At 36.5% G+C, this 21210-nt stretch overlaps 1 protein-coding gene across 4 annotated transcripts in view; it reads left to right on the forward strand.

Moving 5' to 3' along the window:
• The window catches only part of CCDC138 (coiled-coil domain containing 138), a 28098-nt gene extending 9920 nt beyond the window's left edge, over positions 1–18178 (forward strand). For 3 of the 4 annotated variants that reach the window (XM_017736994.1, XM_017736995.1, XM_017736997.1), the window contains 3 exons: positions 1203–1379; positions 16665–16803; positions 17889–18178. In XM_017736994.1, coding sequence (XP_017592483.1) covers positions 1203–1379; positions 16665–16803; positions 17889–18060 — 488 coding nt within the window. In that variant the 3' untranslated portion in view covers positions 18061–18178. Of the gene's footprint in view, positions 1–1202; positions 1433–16664; positions 16804–17888 lie in introns of those variants that run through there. The other variant, XM_017736998.1, reaches the window with a different exon arrangement.
• The last annotated feature ends 3032 nt before the right edge of the window (positions 18179–21210 follow it).

A 21210-nucleotide genomic window follows, 5' to 3' on the forward strand; every position in this document is an offset into this window, starting at 1 on the left:
CCAAAGATTTTAAATGCATAAATAATGAATAGAGTTCTTTTTCACAGAAGCTGTGCTTCTGGATTAGATGTTTAAGCAGATTACTATGTTTTTGTTCTTAATGATCTGTGCAGTATTTATATTGTGAGTATTTACAGTAAACACGGGATTGAAACATGGTGGAAGACTATCCTGACATCATTCATGAACTAACACAATGTTCCAGCTGTTGGAGGGAACTATTTCAGTCAACATATTTTGGTGAAGCATGATAATTAGTCTCAAATTGAGACTCATATTCTAGGAATGTTTGATAAAAAAATTCAAGGAGAATTGCAATACAAAAACTAGTCATTGCAGAGACCGATTTACCCTAAGCAGATGAACACTTGATTAGAATGAATCAGTTTAGCTTCTCATGGTTGCTTTTTACTGCTGGCTTCTGTAACACAGGAAATATGATCTGTTGTTAAACATATGTCAGATATCACCATGTATGAATTTTGATCACTCTGACCACATGGCACTAATGATCTGGTGATAAAGTGGCAGATTTGGTTTGAACATATGTCCTCTTTCCTTCCAAATGTCGGTATCCAGCAGATGGCACCGTAGTTAAACTTATGCAGTAGGATAAATTGTTTCCTTCTACTTTATTTTCTGTGCTCCAGATAATCAATGCAATTCCAAGATACTGAGGAAGATTTGACAGCAGGAAATTAAGAAAATAGACTGGTTCACTTAATCTACATCCTTCGTATAATTTCTCACAATGGATGAGAATATAAAATGTTTATACTGAAACTACAGCTTTTTATAGAAGGAATGGGAGTATTTGTTCTCATGAAAGTAGTTGCTCTCACTCAGACAAATCAGCCATTGTCTCCCTTAATAGAGGTTTCCCAGATGTTGAAACCAACATTGTCTCAATCTATGCAAGTTAGTATTTTCTTTCCTCTCTAACAAAATATTTGCAGGATATTACACCTGTAAGTATATTTTTCTTAAATACATGAATTGTAGATAGTCTTTTTCTCCACTCACAATAAATTAAGTAATAAAAATAGACAGAGGATGTTTTAAAATAAGAAGTAAATTTAATATTTTCAGCTGTTTAACTTTTAAGTGTATATCTGCCGTGGTAACTGTCAGATAATTGTTCACATTGTTTCATGAAACAATGATTATAGAAGTTTTATTGCCTGTATTCTGATATTTTTCAGTGGATTACCTGGCTCAGGCCTTTGATTCCCTTCGCATAGACTTGAAGACAGATGAAGGAAAGGCATTATTTTTGGAATACCAATGTGTGCCTGTCGTATTAAGTCACCTAAAAGTATCCAGTAGAGGTCTGCTTTCCAGTGCTCTTGAGGGATTACTTGAGATGACCATGGAATCTGGTAAATTTGGGTAATTGCAAAAAAAAAAAATTAAAAAATCATGATGAAAACAGGTGAGGAAAGCATAAAAACAATGTAAAAACAGTATAAAAAATACAGTGTAAAAACTGTATAAATAGTCTAATGTACTATTAGCAATTCTTTGTATCATGTACATTCATTAGAGACAAAATGTATTTCTGAATTGTCTTTTTCTGAGTCATCTTGTGTTTTCTTCTCCCTCTCAGCTACTATGTTTTATATTTTGCCATGGTTACTTTCTTATTTCTTGCTGTGAATTTTATGTATCTATTTTTGGTTTGGCTTTTCAGTTTATTCCACTCTATTACCTTGCTGATATTTTTATTTGAAGTCAGGCTGAGCCAGGGAAGCCAAATCATGAAAACCTGCCAGAAGGTGGAGATAAAAAATAGGTTTTATTTTAATTCTTTTCCTAGTTTGAATGAACAGCTTATCCCAAATCATTTTTCAGTTTCTAGTGTTTGGAAATGGTATTTCTAGAAGACATGGTTATGTTCTGCTGAATTTTGCTGTGCCAAGATGATTATGTTTTGGTGAATTTTACTGTGCTTTGGCCCTAGAAAAGCATTAATAATCTTATTTGTCACAGCATTTCCAGGCGATACAGGTAAGGATCAATTGATAACCACCTGGATGAGCATGAAGGTAGTGATGCATTCCAATGCCATGCTGAATAAACCTTGTGACTGTTGGTTTTTTTTTTTTTTTTAAGATAAAATCACTCACTGCCTTTAAGAACAGAAATGTTCACTGTTTTGGAAGTATTTTGTTATTATGCACTGTACTAGTCTAATAGAAAGCATGTGTGACTTGGGATGGTATAGCCTTTAAAGCTATTTTGTAGTAACCTAAGTGCAAAACTATTTAACTAAAGTTCTATTCTTCTTTGCAGTCTTTTTCTGACCAGGTAATTAGTGCAGTCTTACACTAAAGTATTCTTCCTAATAGTCATAACTGTGATTGGGAAAGTGATTGGGAAGGAATTAATTGAATGCACAAAGGTAACAGCCTAAGCAAGATGGACAGTATCTGGTATTTCTTTGGGTAATGACTGTAACAGTACATCTTCTGTTACCTAGTAGTAGTTATGCTGATACACTAGGTGCCTGCAGTTCAAAGAATAATGAAGATGCATTGTGAGACTCAAATTTTGCTTTCTTGCTTCTCAGAGAAGTTTTATGTATGTGAAATCAGGGAAGGAAGAGTACTGTTTAATTAAATTGACATTTAATTGAACATTGTTTCTTGGCAACTGGATATAAAGCCTTATGTAGAGCCTTCCTCTATGGTAGAATAAATTGCCAATACACAAATTAGTCATGTTCTTCTCTTTTCCAATACATAGTGTTTTGCGAGAAATTTTAACAATGAGAAATAGTATTGCTGATGGGAAATTGTGTTTTCATTCCTTTGGAAGTTTCCTATTAAAAAGTCATTAAAAGACAAACTATAAAAGGTGACAGTGACTATTCAGAGGACTCTCTGTGTTAAAACAGGAATTAATGCTCAGTTTTAAAGCTGTATTCATGTGCAGCCTTAAATATGAAGTCATAGATAGTGGGCATATACTAAAATATGAAGTCATATTACCCAAAACGACAGTATCCAATCAACAGGAGGCAAAGTCTAGACTTGTATTTTTTCTGTAATATATACCATCCTAGGCATTCTGTCAACTTGCTGCAGTGATTTTCTGGCTCTGTAGGAGTGTTGCAATACTCTTGTTCAAAAATAATACCTTTAGTGATTAAGTGATTAGAAATTAAATTGGAGAAAACGCCAATGAAGGTTTTTTCAGCATATTATTTTCTATAACTTAATTTTTTAAGTTTTCTTTTTTTTTGAAGTATTTTTACAGATTTGAATTTCAGTTGTCCAGGCTGAAAAATGTGAATCAGATGTGAAATAAATATTATGTTGCAGTACTAGTCCCTGTAACTGCATGTGCCTTTTTTTTTTTGTAATACGCAATGAATGCTAATGTTTCTGTGCAGTCCAGACCTATCTGAGGTCCTTCCTCAGGTTCTGTCCCCTGTAAGAAAATATTTTTCCCGTGTTCCAGAAATGAAGCCTAGTTTCCTTCATATATTAAGGACAATTACTTAAGCTGCATGTCAAGAATCATAGAATCATAGAATATGTTGAGTTGGAAGGACCCATCAGGATCATCAAGAGCAATGCCTGGCCCTGCACAGGACACCCCAAGAGTCACACCCTGTGCTCGAGAGTATTGTGCAAGTGCTTCTTGAATTCAGACAGGCTCGGTGCTGTGACCACATCCCTGAGGAGCCTGTTCCAGTGTTCAACCCCTCTTTTTGTGGATATTCAACCTAAACCTCCCCTGACTCAGCTTCATGCCATTTCCTCAATTTCTGTCACTGGTCATGAGAGTGAAGAGATCAGTGTCTGCCCCTCCTCTTGCCCCTGTGAGGATATTGAAGACTGCAATGAGGTCTCCCCTGTCTCTTCTTCTCCAGGCTGAACAGACCAAATGACCTCAGCCACTATTCATAAGGCTTCCTCTTTAGACCCTTCACCATCCTTGTGGCCCTTCTGTGGACGCTCTGTCATAGTTCAGTATCTTTTTTATGTTGTGGCACCCAAAGCTGCCCCCAGGACTCGAGGTGAGGCTGCCCCAGTGCAGAGCAGAGCGGGACAATCCCCTCCCTTGCCCGGCTGGCGATGCTGTGCCTGATGCCCCCCAGGACAGGGTTGACCTTCCTGGCTGCCAGGGCACTGCTGACTCGTATTCAATTTTCTGCCAACCAGGACCCCCAGGTCCCCTTCCTCAGTGCTGTTCTCCAGCATGGCATTCCCCAATCTGTCCATACATCCAGGGTTGCCCCATCCCAAGTGCACAATCCAGCACTTGGCAGTGTTAAACTTCCTATGGTTGGTGATTGCCAAGCTCTCTAACTTGTTGAGGTCTCTCTGAAGGTCCTTATCTAAGACAGATATTTCTCTTGGTGGAAACTAGAATGAGAGTCTGCAGTACTGCTTAAGCAGATTTGGGATTGGTGTGCACGTTCTGAGATTTTGGATCAGTATCATTGCTTTTAGCTTCATAGTGTGTCTGGTACAGTGGGTTCAGAATCCAGGTTTCCATTGCAAGTTCACACAACACTGACAGTGCTCCACTTACAGAAAACATGATGTCAAATGCAACATCAGCTGAGGCATTAGTATCGTCTTTTTTCTATGCACAAGACCTTAAAGGCAAATTAAAATTAATGGTCTTACTGCTGCTCATCTTACTGGCACACAGCCTTTCATGCACTCCATCTCTCTTCAGGGGCTTAGCATCAACAATCTGTGAGAGTCCTGACACCAACATTTCAATGGGAAATGATGGAGAACTGAAAGGTAACATTCCTCAGTACTTTTTTTCTCTGTCTATATCTCCTCCCTACAAGGATAGGTAACACCAGTGTACCTGTCCAGCTAGGCCATTGGAACACTAGGGGAATTCTGTGAAGAAATATTTTAAGACTTTTGGTATCAGTAGGAAGCTTAGTTGTATGTTTTTCTTGAAACTTAGTTGCATCAAGCTTAGCTGCGCTGTTATTTCCCAGACATCTGTGAGTTTCCATGCCATTGTATAATTCTGAAGTATAGTGCCAGCCAAAAATAATCCCACTATTTTGTCCCAGTATGGTGGGATGGCCCTGACTGAACATCAGTTGCCCACCAAATCACTCTGACACGCCCCTCCTCAGCAGGACAGGGGAAAGAAGGTAAGATCAGAAAAATAAATCGTGGGTCAAGATAAAGGCAGTTTATTAAAGCAAAAGCAAAGTCCACACATGGAACCAAAGGAAACAAAAAGATCCCATCAGTAGGTAGTATCTGGCCACTTCCTGAGAAGTGGGGCTTCAGCATGCACAGAGGTTGCTCCAGAAGGCATGTCATAAGTAAGGAATGCCCCCTTCCCCTCTCACGCTGCCTTTGCCCTCCTCTTTTCTCTTTGCTTGTATTGCTGAGCAAATACCATATGGTATGAGAGTCAGTTTTGGGTCAACTGTCCTGGCTCTGTCCCCTCCCAAGATCTTGCCCAACCCCAGCCTGCTGGTGTGGGGGAATGTTGGAGAGACAGTGTTCACACTGCCAGCACTGCTTAGCAGTAGCCAAGGACAGGTGTTTCCAGCTACCGATACAAAGCACAGCACTTTGAGGGCTGCTGCGAAGAAAATGAGCTCTGTCTCAGCCAGACCCAGTACACCCAATCATTAACGTATTTGGAATTGTAACAGTGTGTCTGATACACGGAATATTTATATGTGTGTGGTGTATTATATATATGCCAATCTTGTTTGCCTCACCTCTTTTACAAAAATCTTAAGGCCTGAGGAGAGGAGGTGAAATGTTCTACTGATCATTGTTCTTGTCATATACAAACATTCATAGATGTACCAAAGGCTGACTTTTAAATGTCAGGGGTGAAAAAAGTTGAGGTTAGTATGCTTCTCAGGGCATAAGAGTGAGAGGAACTGCTAAAGATGTTATGCAGTAATTTCAGACAGTTTACTTGTGTCAGAAGAACTTCAGTTTCAGTTTACTTTTACGCTCTTATAGTGTTGGGTTTTTTTCCATATTCCAGTACTTTTGTGGATTCTGTTCATTACTTTTACTGTTAGTAGATTTGAGGAACAAAATTTTGCAACTGAGTGGGTCCTTACCTAACCACTTACACTCTGTTAGCAAATTGCTTAGTTTAACCTATGCTAGAAACTTAACAAGTAACTGAAATGAAGTTGTAGGTAATTCTTAGGATAAACTGTATAATTCTAAATAATTTATGTTATATTTCATGTTGTTTTCATGATGGAGAAATTATTTTTCTTCAGATGAGCTCCGTGGCCTCAGTTGCAGTCTAGTTGGTTTAGTCAGCTCTCTACAGGGGAAGAAATAGTTTGCTTCTAAATTCCACAGTTGCGAGAGTTAACAGCTTGTTGTGAACCTGACAGTAGAAAGTCAACTCCACAAATATATTTTATCTCTTTTCTCTTATTACATTCTGCTAATATACTCTTTTAAAAGTGTATACATAATGGTGTATAAATTGGTATAGCTATATTTTTACTATAGCTATCTCATTGGTTCCTGTCTTGTTTCGTGATCAGATAGGAGGAGTGTCAGTTCAGTTATATCCTTTTCAATTTCTTTTTGGTTCTCCATACCCATTACCAATCCATGCTTGTTTTCTGGAGGATGCCCATCTTTCCCTTACTGCAAAGATTGACTGATAAAAGCAGAATCAAGGGAGCAAGTCCTGCAGTGGTTTTTTTAGTCATGGTGCTCTTTTCCTGGAATCTGAGGCTTCAGATGAGTGCCATAACATTCAACTTGATCCTTCTTTTGGTATTTGAATCTAATGAGTGATCTATAAAGACATCTTTCTTGCTTCTCATTGAGGAAAAGGGTAAGAGACCTATTCCTGCTCATTTAATAGGGAAGAAGGACTTCAGTACCACAGCTTTTTAAGGTTTCCTTACTTTAATTAAGGAAAGCAGGCTACCAGGCCATGGTGTTTGGTTTTTAGTCCCATCTCAAAGCTATGAACCCTTCTGAAGACAGATCTAAAACAAAATCTTCTCTGATGGCATTGTCATGGAAAGTAGGTTTATTATCTTGTTAAATGCCAAATGCCTTGGTGATAGATTTCTACAAATGCAGAGTGCTCTGACTGCCTTTGAAATTTTAAGAACAAAGCATATTAACTGCTACATGCTGATGTTTCAGTTTAGTCAAATGGCATATAATGTATATATTGCTTAACAACGCTCTTACCATTTCCCATTAAAATTACTATTAAAATTAATGTTTGATAATTAAAGTAATAGTTACTTCTAATCATCCAGATTGTTATCGTAAGAACCAGTGGCTTCCTACTCCAAAGCTTTCTCCCTAAGACTTCTGCTGACAAATTTCTTTTCTCAGCAGATCTTGTTTCTAGGACAGTAGGTGCAACACACTGTTCAAGAGAATTCCTGGATACCAGACTTGAAACATTTTCTGGAAACAATCTAGTGATAAGTAGCATGACCACATCAAGAAATTTGCTCTGTGGGTGTTGAAAAACATCACATCGTTGGTATTAAATCACCTTGTTGCTGAATACTTGTCATATGCAATCTTGTTCAATAGTGTTCTTCTTGTCTTCTCACTTCTCATGCAGCTTACTGTGTTTTTTTTAACTTGTGAATTAGTTAAAGGGTTTCAAATTATGTAGTGAGTTTGTATTCACCTATCAAAAATACCATTGTTAACTGCAGTCTGGTTCATGCTTGATTTGAAATCTGCTGTTGGCAGAGAGCTCCTGCCTCAGTTTCACCTTTTGCACCTTTATTCAAAGACATCATACATCTTAAATTCCTTCTGCAGTGACATCTGACTGCTGTCATGTAGATTAGTAGTCTTCCCTTTCCCAACCTTAAGTTTATTCAATGAAATCAAAACTTACCTGCTCACTGGACATTATGAAACACTGGTCTTTACTTTAAATAAAACTTAAATGTACTTTGTCTTCAAGTTTATTTCTGTTTTGCAGAGAGTATATTTTATATTAGTGTGTACTTATTCACAAATCAAAATGAGAGTGTATTTAAAAAAATCATCTCAAAATGATACTCTCATGTTTACTGTAAGTTTTGGCACATTCTGGTAGGACTTAAGTGTGATTTCTTAACCATATTGATATCACTGAAGATATTTAGTAACTGCAAAAGTGAGCTGTATTTACACATTCACTGAATCTTACTTTAATTTTTTTTTTTTTTAAGAAAATATTATGGTCATGCATAACCAAGTCTGTGTCCAGATGCACTTGTCTCATAGGGAAGTTAATGAAGCCAGTGAAGATAAAAGGATTTTCTCCGTAGTAAGAAGCTGTGCTTATTTACATGTAAACTGAAGTCTTCTTACTTTGACTATCTATTGGACACTCTCTCTTTTCCTTTGTGCTGGAATGCTCCCATAACTGATGCTAGGAATTCTACAGCATGCACTGTTCTGTGGGTACTTCTAAAAAGTCAATGGTCAGAATTTGCCAAGGAAACTCAAATCTGCCCCTTTATGGTTCCTCTTGAGTCTTAGCATTTTGAGACTTTACAGACTACGAGCAGTGAAGGCATGGAGTAAAGAATGCTTGTATGGTTAAACAGATTAAAATACAACATTTTCCAGCATATTATCTTTCCTGGTAACTTTGCAGGATTGCAGCTTTTCAAGTGAGTTTATTCTGCAGTACTGAAAAGATAAAAATGTCAAGTTTGTGAATATTGTATTAAGGTAGGATTCCACCTCACCTGTGTGAAAAGCAGATGTGAAATTGTCCTGAGGACTTGTGTTTTGAAGCTATAGGGATAGAAATGATTTACAGCTTATGTGGCTTGAACATTGAAATACAAACCATTTAAAAGGAAATCCTTCTTCTATTATGCTGTCTTACCTTTGTAATTTTTATTCATTCTTCTGAAAACACTGAATAATTGTGTTGGATTAATAGATGTTTTAGTTTAATATTTTAACCACAGATAAGGATCTCTAACTGTGTTAAATGCAGCCTAGATAATGTTAGGACCCACCTATATGTGCTGAAAGCAAGCAAGTACACCAAAACTTTGCACACATTTTTGTTAATTAATTGCAAATTTAGTTTGAATACTTTGGTTTTGATGAAATTCATTTAGTATGACGTACCCCTCTCTAATAACAAATAATCTCTGTGTCATTATTTTCTCCCTCTTCTAGTAACAGTCATGTAATACTTAGCTATTCTGAATTTTGGACCCCTGTCTCATCCACTCCAAAGGAATAAATAGAAGGAGCCATTAAATATACAGTTATGTAGAGCCAAGTAGCCATATTGGAAGTAAAGCTTCACTGTTCATTTAGGGTAATACTGTAGTTCTTAAGCAGCATATAATTTTGAAGGTAGATGTGAATGCTAACTTTTAAAAAGTATTTGATGTTATAAAGAGTTGTTTATTATCAGTATTTGGATATACACATCCCCTTTCCAATCAATTTAAGTTACGAAATCTTTAGAATATTAAAGTTTTTCAAATAAGATCTTGTTTGCTCTTATTTACTAAACTTGCATATTTTTAATAAATAGTTTTATACAGTTTTATAGTTTTCCATAAAATAAGTAGGAAAATATTTTTATACACATTTTGTTTTGTATTTGACTATCAGAACTACTGTACTTTTTAGCCAACTTTTTTTAGAGCAATGTCATAATTGAAATAATTCCATAAGGAAAGGCTTTTCTTGGAAGTGAGTAGTAAAAATTGTGTAGTTTGAGTAACATCTAGGCATTGTCAGAGCTCAGACTTTATACACCTGCTCATTTGCAAGCTAATGTTACAGAATTACAGGTGGTGCCAAGTTATGTTTATTTCTGTTAAGGTTTTCTTAGTTTGTCATTCTGTTTGGAACAAAGCTCCTTTGGGTGTGCACTGAGGGAGTTGTGATTCCTTCTGTGATTCTGGTATTTCATTGGGCCTTTTCTGGCTTCTTGAACAAAGTAACCCATAGCAGTGTACAACTTCAATTTAAAATGCTACCTAGGTTATTTGTGATTTTTTTTTTTTCTCTCTGTCAGGCCTCATTAGAATCAGTCTTTAATGGCAAAACCATGTTGATTGCTCATAGACAAACTGAGTTCAGTCACCACAGCAAAAACTTTCATCCTCTGGTGATCAAATCCATCCTTTGATCCACTTATAATCAGTGATTTTCCAGGAAAAATGTTTGTTGTTTCTTAGTATATCAACTCTATGCTTCTGCTATTCTAGCAAGTAAGATAGTTCTGATTTCCATGTGTTTTATACCTATTGCATTCTAAGTAGGCAGTTCCAGCATGGAATTTCATTGGACTATTCCTACCTTTATGCCATACTCATTAATTAGTACACCGGATAAGCACAATTGCAAAAATCAGTGTTTAAAACTGAAGTTCGTTTTTAGTGCATTCCTTACACTACACACCTTCCAGCCATTCTACTAACCCCCCTTTTCTGCAATATAATATCACGTGTTGCTTTCTCAAATGGTATTGAAGTCTAGATTAGGTATAACTGCTGTAGCCTTTATTTACCAAACAAAAATATCTGACTGTTCTGCCTCAACAACTATAGTTCCTATACACATACTTATAGATAAGCCTATAGTACATTTTATTTTCTTTTTTATTTCTCTGCTTTATTTCCTGAAAATATCTTTAGATTTTTACTGAAGGGCACAAATGTTCGGTTTTCCATTCTTTGGTCCGAATCCAGCAAATACATTGTATCAACTATTCTCACTTTGCAAATTGCTGCTTCCTGACTTGTTTTTTACCAGTTCGGGGTTTTTCACTTAAGTTTTTTTACCCACTAAACAGCGGGTAGAACACCCTTCCACACCTTGAGCAGCCAGTTTTTCGGGAGAATACTGTGGGAAACAGTGACAAAGGCTTTACTAAAGTCCAGGTAAACAATATCCACAGTTTTTTCCTCATCCACCAAGCAGGTTACTTTGCTGTAAATGGAGATCAGGTTGGTTAAGCAGGACCTGCCTTTCATTAAACCCTTGTTTGTTCTGGCTGGGCCTGATCCTGGTACATGCCATGTGCTGACACTCAGAATGACCTGATCCATGACCTTGCCTGGCACCAAGGTTGGGCTGACAGGACTGTAGTTCCCTGAATCGTCCTTCTGGCCCTTCTTGTAGATAAGCATCACATTTTCCAGCCTCCAGATACCTGGGAATTTCCCCATGAACCAGAACTGCTGGTAAATGATAGAATGTGGCTTGGTGAACATTTCCCACTGGCTTCCTTGCCACCTTTGGTGGATCTCATGTGGTCCCATAGGTGTGTGTGTGTCTAGGTGGTGTATGTATCAGGTCGCTGACCATTTCCCATAGGATTATGGGAACTTCATCCTGCTCCCTGTCTCTGTCCTCCCGCTCAGGGGGCTGGGTGCTTGGAAAACAACTGATCTTGTTATTAAAGACTGAGGCAATGAAGGCATTGGGATGTCTTTTCCTCATCCTTTGTCACTGTGTTTCCACATCACATCCAGTAAAGGATGGAAATACTCCTTAGCCCTCCTTTTGTTATTAGTGTATCCACAGAAACATTTTTTTTATCTATTACACCAATAGCCAGACTAAGTTCTACATGGGCTTTGGCCCTTCTGATTTTTTCCCTGCATAACTGCACAACATTCTTGCAGTCCTCCTGAGCTGCCTTCCACTTCTTCCAAAGGTCATAAACTCTTATTTTTTTTCCTGAGTTCTAGCCAAACCTCTTTGTTCATCCAGGCCGGTCTGCTTCCCCACCAGCTTGTCTTTTGATATATGGGGACAGCCTGCTCCTCTGCCTTTAAGATTTCTTTCTTGAAGAATGTCCAGCCTTCCTGGACTCCTTTTCCCCTCAGGACTGTCTCCCAGGGGACTTTGTCCACCAGTCTCTTATACAGGCTAAAGTCTGCCCCTCTGGAAGTCCCAGTTAGTAGTTCTGCAGGTCCCCTGCCGTACTTCTCCAAGAATAAAAAACTCTTATCATTTTTTGATCTCTGTGCGCAAGACGCCCTTCAGCCATCACATCACCCACAAGTCCTTCTCTGTTCACAAACAGCAGATCCAATGGGGAGACTTCCCTAATTGGCTCCCTCACCATCTGTGTCAGGTAGTTCTCTTCCACACACTCCAGGAGCCTCCTGGACTGTTTCCTCTCTGCAGTGTTGTATTTCCAGCAGGCATCAGCTAAGTTGAAGTTGCCCATGAGAATAACTAGGTATTATGAGACATTTCCCCAGTTTTTATAGACTAGTTCATCTGCCTTTTCATCCTGGTTGGGTGGTCTGTAACAGACCTGCCTTGGCCTTTCCCCTGATTCTTAGCCCCAAACACTCAACCCTGTCAGCACCTTCATCAAGCTCTGGACAGTAAAAAAACCCCCATAAAATACAGGCCTATCCCAATTTTTTTTCTGGATGTAATATCCAGTTGCTATATGAGAATGATACTGGTTTTCTGTACATCCTGTCCCATGTCTGTTTTTATGTCTTTCACATCCTAGGAAACTGAAGAGCCATTCAGGTCATACTGAGGTCAACACATAGTGGGTGACCAGCTGAAATTGCCACCTGGGCTCTGTTAACTCAGTGTCACCCATGTAGGCACCTACGCTGTGCTCTAACCACTGACACTGAACTGTCCTGGCTACTGATTGCAGGAGAAAATGTTAAATTCAGCAAATGGTTCAAATCTTGTAGGTGGCCCTTATAGGCAGTTGGTTATAACCAAGTGATGTTGGTGTTTCCTTTGAAGTGTTTCTGCTGTGGTGCACAGGTAACTTTTGTGTTTGGTAACTTTTCCACACTCGTAAACACTGCTGCACCATTCACTTGCATTGCTGAGACATGTTCTCCTTTCTCCCAGCAGATCTTCTCACAATTAGAAAATGAGGCAAAACTGTAATCATTAATTTGTTAAAACATGAGCTTAGAGTTGTCATTTTATTTCCTGAAGTGACATAGCTTTAGGTATGACACAGAATTTTCTGGATAACTGTAGCTGGTGAGATTTTATGCTCTGTGTGACTGATTAGTTTGAGGGTAAATTTCAGATGAATTCTGTCAACAATGATAAATTGCTTATTGTTCGTTGCAGTCTACCAATCAAGCTAAGTTAATGCAACTACAGCATGCTCCAATTTTTTAAGGATACCAGGGGAGGCTTTTGCAGATTGTTTTAAATTGTGACAGAGTCCTGTCAGTATGAATTCCAATTAAGTTCTTCTAAAATAGTTAAATAAATGCAAAATCTATGCAGAATCTAAGCCACCAAAATATTTAAAAATGTGAAGCTTATGTTCTTTTAGTTGATCAGCTAGAGATGCATTTAAATGATGTATTTGTTTTGTTCATTTTCTGATTACTTAGAATATAATCTTCAAAAGCTTATCTGAATTGAATATGTAAGCAGTGTACAGAAAGTCCATTTAAACATGGGCTTTTATCAGCTGGCTTTCACATGATTAACTTCACAAACTTTTAGAAATAATTACCACTTTGGCTTTTCTGTTTTATTGGAAAAATCCTCTGTCTTAAAAGTAATGTTGTCTTTTACGTTAATTTGTAAGCTTCAAAGTCAGAACATTCTTACAGAATGTATATATGTGTGTGTGTGTGTGTGTGTGTTGTTTTTTTAATATAATATGTTTAAGGAACAAGTATGAGCAGGGCAGCAAAGAAATATTCAGGTCAGCTAAATATGGTATTTGTTTACCCTGCAGAAAAGGAATTAAAATCATTTTATGGCTATTTAAGGATATTTATAGGAATAAATTGTAGGATTGTGCTATTCATCCAAGCAGTCTTTGTTACCTTTGGATCTCTCATGAATCAGAGCTCAGCTGAGTCAGAAGTCATGTTAAATGAGTTTTCAAAGCCATTTGTTGTCTTAACGGGCAATAGAAAGAAGAAAAACCTTTCTTCTCAATTTGCTTTTTGAATGTCAATGTTCTCACACATTTATTTATTCTTTTCTTCCCTTTCTGATAAGCATCTTTGGTAAGTGAGATACTGTTTCAAGTTTTTGTTGTTAAAACACATTTCATCAGTGGTGCAGTGCAGGTTGATAGGACCAACCATTTCTGTTTCTTGGGAATAGGCAGTCATATGTGGGAACTCTAGCAAATCTTAGAAGAATTTCTATAAAGTTGTAGTCCTGTAGAATTGCTGTAAAGTTGCAAACTACATAATTTGTAGTCCTAGATTTTTCTTGCTTTGCAGAAGGTTATCTGTTCCTGCTATTGTACAGAAATTTTACTTCAAACACTCTTTAATGATAGAAATATTTGGTCAGGAAGTATTCTTAAGATGGTAGATTTTGTTCATTGGGCTTTGCTTATTTGCTGTTTCTTTTCATAGTTTTGTCATCTCTTCTTGTGGATTTTAGCAAGTTAGACTCACTTGGGCATTACAGCATCATACCAGAAGTGAAATTTTAGTTAATTATTTTTCCAGGTGTAAGACTCTTCTGTATGTACTTGATAACCCCAGAGTTCTGTCACAGAGAGCAGCGGCTCAATAAAGAGCACTGAGTCTTGAGTGTATGTCAGTCACTAAATGTAGCACATGTGGTGAGCTCATCTAAGGATTTTCTGTTTGCTGTAATTGACAGATAGCTCTGAGGTTTTCTATATGACAATTTCTGAAAAATAATACCTTCTGCAGTGAAAGTACAGAAATATTGAAAAAAATATTTAAAGTGGTATGCCTTGAAGGCCATAAGCTAGAATAAAATGAAAAAGAGTATATTTACTTATCTTTTTTTCACTGATTACTGCTTACTTTTCTACTTTTCTTTCATTCTGGTTTTATATCTATTACTGTTACAATTTAGAGACAGCAAATTGTACAAAGTAGTACTAAAACTGAGAGGACAGCATGTGTAAAACCATAGGTGTATTGAAAATGGTAGAAAGAATGCAACAAACATGGAAGATGTAAACAGAAAAGCAGATTAATTTATAATGATTTATTGCCTTGATAATGCACATCTCTTTGAATAATTGTTGTTTTCCATTACTTTGGGTAAAGAACAGAGGACACTTCAGCTATGCAAACCACAAAACATCTGCCTGCCTTTTCCAAACCTTATAGAATGTCAGTTGTTGCTGCTTTTTATTGCTGCAAGGTTGGCCTCTTGCTACCAAACTCTGTTATTATCCTGCATCTGTATGGTTTCCATCCACACATTCCATTATGTATGTTGTGGATCCCACCTGTTGAATCCAGCATTTTAAATGCCAAAGCACCTCTGCTGAAAAGAGAGAAAAGACTATGTGTAGCCATAATTTCTCAGATCTGTGCTAAAGGCATTTGCTGTTTCTCAGTCTCTTCATTTGAGGGTATAAACCAGCAAAGGCCCACAAGTCTCATGAGTTCCCTGGATATCAGGGAGGTGGCACTTGGTCATTTGTTGGAATAGGAATAACTGGGTCTTTACTGAATATTCAGTATAAATGCCCAGCTCAGAAAATTAGTTATTTGGGCTCTCAGGCTGACTTGTAATGCCAAGTTGATTTCTTTTTTAAGCCCTATTTCAAACAGTTTTCTGTAGCATTTCTTTGGATTTTTTATCAGTAAGCCTTCTGAAATAAATTAAAACCTTGAGTTCACTCCAAGGCTACTTGTTACATTTAATAAGTTGTATGTCCTTGAACATGTCCTTTCCCTTTCCATGAGGAAAGGGAAAATTTTGACTAAAACATACATCCAGCACTCTTTGTACTGATAAAAACATCTTGACATCCTATTTATAAATTGCAGTATTCAGGATATGAATTTTTCTTAATGTCTTGCTTATTGGTTTATGCTGTAATTTGCATATTGCCATTTCCTATTAAGTGAAACATGTTAAATATTTTAACATTATGCAATTAAAATATTTTCCTTGCATGCGTACTCTGTTAATGCAAATGCCCTGTGATATATGAAAGTCTGTTAATTTTAAGGAAAAACAAATTGTTACTTCTTTTCTTTACATTTTTGCTATAAATTAATCTGTAATATTAGAACCAAGAATGAGATAACCAGGGAACAGATTTAACCTTGTTTTGAAGTTATTAGATTTTGGGAAACAGGGCAGAGGGAAAGGTTTTTCAGTGTGACATAAAAACTCATCCACTATTTTAAGGGAGGGGCTTTTGTATTTAATTGTTGTACAGATCTTACTTTTGCCTCTTAATTATTATGTTTCCTCTCTTGAAACTGAGTACAGGGACAGTATGTTGATAATGAAAGACAATCAGGTCTCACACGATCTCTTATATGTAATATGCCTGTCCTTGTGATGTGCAGCAGCTTAAAATATTTCTTTCTGAGTCTTTTTGCACAGCTTAATGTTCCCCTCCCACAATCTAAAGGAAAGAATCATGATAAATGAGCATTGAATAAACATTTTCAATGTAAGAATTTTGAGTTTAAAATAGTTCTGTTTCCTGTTTTCCTTTGTTCCCAAGATAATAGACCCTGTTTTGCTCCAAGGATCGGTACTGTCAGAACTCTTAGGAACCTGCACTTTTTCAGTTTTTAGTTTTACCTGAGCTTTGCATCACACGTTCAATAGAAACTGAATTATTTGGTTGTTCTAATTATTGCACAACATGGAGCATTTAAGGCCTTCTAAAAGTATCAACAACTGTTACATGTATTTTTCCCTGCACTGAACTCTGTGATACAGTTTTTAAATTATTTTCTTTTCCAGGTTCCTTACAGCCTTTCCTGGAAGCCTGCAGTAATGAATCCTTCTTCCGGACTTGCTCTGTATTGCTTCGAAGTTCTAAGCTAGATATTCCAGTTTTGGAAAAGCTCTGTGTTATACTGCAAAAGCTCTCCAGAATAAAGTAATCCTTTACTACCATTATTCTGTTAGCTATTATTAGGTCAATGAACTTGGTGACCTTTATCTTTTTTCTTTTCCAAAATCTCATCTTTGTGCTTCTGTTTATTCCCTCTACTGTATACAGTCCTGGACTTCTAATGTTAACAGTTAAATTTAAACTATTTCTGTCATAGAGGTTTAAGACAAGCCTCTAAATTAGTGCATAAATCTAGTTCAATTTACAGAGTGCAAACTGGAAAAAAGCCTCACTATGTAGACTTAAAGAGGAATTATTCCTTATGTCTTCAGATGACAAAAATGCTTAGAATTCTTAGAAGAGAATCCTAGACTTTCAGTTTTACTCAGACACTTAGTAGTAATCTCCTTTGAAAATTTAGTCTTATCTTTGACTTGCATTCAAGTTTCATCAGTTTTCATTTTCTTCAAAAAAATAAATTTAAGGTTTTGAGCCAATTAAGCCCTTTTGGGAATGTTCATCTTTTTAGATTGTGTTCCTATTGCTTACTGATGATTGGTTTATTGTAACGAAAGTCATCATATCAACCGTAATGTACTGCTGAGCTTCACTGACATTGCTCAATGGGGCTGTTTTGTTTAGGAAAGGAGGTATCTAAGCTGAGTAGTTTTTTACATTGGACTTAAAGCTGTTGACAAAACTGAGGTTTTCATTTTTTCAAAGGAGTAAAATTGAACTCTAGGAAAAAATTCCTATAAAATAATCTAATATAAATTATTACTGGAATTTACTAGTCAAAGTAAAATTGGCTCATAAATCCTATTTTTTTTAAATTTATTGTCTCTGAAATCTTATTTCACATGAGTGAAAAGCCCTGTTACAGCCTTTGCTTGAGCTTTCATTATACTATGTGTACATATCACTTACTCAAGAAAAATGATAATTTTTCTCACCATGCATTGATAACATTGTGCTTAGAAACATATATGCAACATAGAAGAATTACATGAAATCCTCAAAATAATGCACATTTTTCTTCATCAAAAATATATTTTCTGTAGCATCTTTAGTGTTTATATGAAACCCCTCAGTTTTCAACTGACAATTATTTTATTCAAAATCTTTTGCAGAAGCAATAAGAAGATGTTTGAATTGTTTGCTCTTCATCAAATGCTCCAAGAACTGCGTAGAACTATAAATCCAGATTACACCTTCCTTTGTATAAACCTCAATTCAATTCTGCTGAATTTGGAATTGTTGAAGAGTAGCTCTCTTGCCTCCAGTCTAAGCACAAGCCACTAGCACTAGCTTTCACTCTAATTATTGTTCTGTATAATTTAAACCAACTGCCTATGTTACTTGAAATTTGGAATTTGGGGTTTTTTTACTGATTTGTATAAATACATTAAGCAGCACCTCAGTACCGTGTAATTCGCTGTGTATTGTGTGGATTCTCACTGATATTTCAGTCATTCATAAAAAGGAAAATGAACAACTTTGTAATACGCTAGATGGCTTTCTTCAATACTTTCTTAAGAAGTGAAATAATGCTGCTGTTGTGAATGACTCATGCAATCTAAGCAATTGAGTCCTTAGAACAAGCAGATCAGAAATAGCAGCCTTTCATTACATGTATGAATCTCAGTTACTTTTGACTCTTCAGAGAGTTTTATAAAATCATTATTTTATGGTTGATAAGTAGCAGACAGGTATTTTAGCAGATTGTCTTTTGATAATCTTATAGTTTTAATGATTAAAACCAGATTTTTCTTTAACATAACTAGATGTATTGAATGAGAAATTTTGTTGTTTTGATATCAGAATTTCTTAGTGTTTGTTTGATCTTTTCCTGTATTTAAGTAACATTTAGTATTTTATCCTGCTTTATATAGTACAACTTTGGTTAGTAATATCTTTGCAAATGTAAATAAAAGCATTTCTAAAAATGTCTGGCAATAGTAATCCCTAATGTAAAATCATTATATTTTATTGCTTCTGCTATATTTTGTATTAATTTGCAATACAATCCTCACAGTACCCACATTTCTCTTCTGAGTATGAACATATTTTTTGTCTGCCACAGTTCAGTGTTTAGAAGTTCTTACAAATTTGAATTAGGGTACTTGTAAAAATTGAAATTAGTCTTCCATTGCTGATTTGTACTGGAATTACTGAAAATCTATATTTGTAAAATTGAAAATGCAGTTAAAGCTTAACGATCTGCTGTATTCAGTCTTTGACTAGCACTGACATCAGTATAAAACTTCAGAGAATTTCTTTCTCATTTTTCTCTCTTTTTTTTTTTTTTTTTTTTACCAGAAGCCTTTGAACTGCTCTTTGAAATTGAATTCTAACTGCAAATATTTTTCTACCAATTTGACTTAACATTTCTAACAAGCTTTTCTATGAAAGGAGTCTACACCAGATTTGGCATCAAGTATGTCTAGAAGAGAGAGCAAGCAATGTGTGCTTTTTGGGCAGGAAACCAATTCTAGGTAATTTTTAAATAACACTAATCATAGCTAAAAACATTTTCTGGCAATCAATTGCATTTTGAAATAAGTATTTCTTCATTAGTAGTTTTGGTTTTCTGTCAAATTTACTAGCAGTGCAAAAGCTTTCATACACCTTTGGCTGGACACAAAATCCTATTATTTAGGAAGAATATTCCCAGTCCTCGTGTGCTTCTCCATCTACTACCATTTAAAAATACTACAAAATCCATAACCAAAAAAAACCTGTAAAAAGTTGTTAGCTTTCTTATCTGCACAAGAATGTTGATTGTGCTCTTAGTTTTCAGCCTTTGTTGATGTTGTTTGTTAATCTATTAATCTTCCTTGGGATCCCAATTTAATACAATGTGGTCATCTAATAATGGCCAAGGTAATGCAGTAAAAAGAGACACACAGAGTAGGGTGCAGCTTTTAATATTGGTCCCTTGTGGTTTATGTGCAGTATTGTGTACACTCTGGAAACTTGAATCACAGCTAATTTCAAGGTTTTATGATCTAAATGTTAGGTTTCTATTAAAATGCGAAATAAAAGGGTTTTCCAATCTGTCAAATATTAATGCATTATATTGATGACCTAAGGATAAGACTAATGATTTTGATCTTACACAAATTTTTCAAGGCCAGGTTAGATGGGGCACTGAACAACCTGGTCTAATGAGAGGCATCCCTGCCTTGAACATCAGCCTTTTGAACCAGCCCACCCCAGCTGTCCACACCAGCCCTTGTTGTGGCCTTGCTCAAACATCCCCATCCTGTTATCATTCCCCTGAGTGTCCTTGGCAGTCTCTGTGGGGAAGGGGAATAGAGAAAGTCAGTTGCATTCCCTGCTGTCATTTGGGGATTTGTTCTGGGTTTTGGAAATGATAGATTTCTGTCAAGTTGGCCACACTTTGGGCATCTCTTTGTATTGTCTTCCCCTCACAGATAGAATCTAGAATTTTCCGGGTTTTTTTCTGCTTTTGTGACGTTTAGATACGACATCTATGAGTATGGATTTCTTCTACTTTACCTTTCTTCCAGAAAACTGTCTGCAACAAGATACATTTGAAAAAGTTAACTGCACCTCTAGCTATTTCCCGTGGCTCCCTATTCCCTAAGGAAACATGGTGTATGTGATCTCTGTTTTTCTAGTTTCCTACAGAGGAATATGCTATTTTAAATATGCCAGACACCTTTGTAAAGAGGTGAATTAATATCCATCCAGAGAATATAATTTTTCAATCATCTTTTGAGAGAGAATTTGAGGGGAAGCGAGAGACATGATGAGTACTTACTCTTGGAGGAAAGGCAGGGACTCTCACTTTCTGGGAGCTGATCAGTCAAAACACAAGCTTCAAACTGGCTACCATCTGCGATATCTTGCTGTGTGTAGGTCTCCCGAAGTGGTCAACTGCCATCATTGGCAAGAAACAAAGAAAATTTCCTGTAGTCACAACCTGTTACTTTAAGGAAAGATAAAGAATTAACACACAGTTTTGCTTTGCTGCTTTTTTTAACAGTTGTGAGAGTCCTCTTGTTGAGAAAGTCAACAGGAATATTGCATCTTTTCATGTTGAGACAGTTTTCATACCAGAAAATACTACCAAATATGAAGAAAAATAATTTCTCTTTTTTTTTTTCTTACAAACCCATCTACTGTAGAATTGTAATCACCCTTGCTGTTAATCAAAGGTTTCCTATTGATAAATTTTTCAGACCTCATCTACAAAACCTAGATTTAGCAAATCTGTAAGAAGGATTGTTCCCTGGGCAGGGGACAGTTGTATTTGCAGAAGCTTGGCAGAGCTAAATAAAGTAGGCTAACATTGCCCAAACTGCACAGTTGTGCTCTGTTTCTTCATATTTGTGACTTTCTCCAGCTGATGAAAGTCTGAAAGTGGGATTTCACAGTTATCTTCCCAGTTTTCTGAGCATGACTGGCTTGCATCTCTTTCTATTA

The sequence above is a fragment of the Corvus brachyrhynchos genome, unplaced genomic scaffold (genome assembly GCF_000691975.1).
Source record: "Corvus brachyrhynchos isolate BGI_N302 unplaced genomic scaffold, ASM69197v1 scaffold83, whole genome shotgun sequence".
Classification (NCBI taxonomy): domain Eukaryota; kingdom Metazoa; phylum Chordata; class Aves; order Passeriformes; family Corvidae; genus Corvus; species Corvus brachyrhynchos.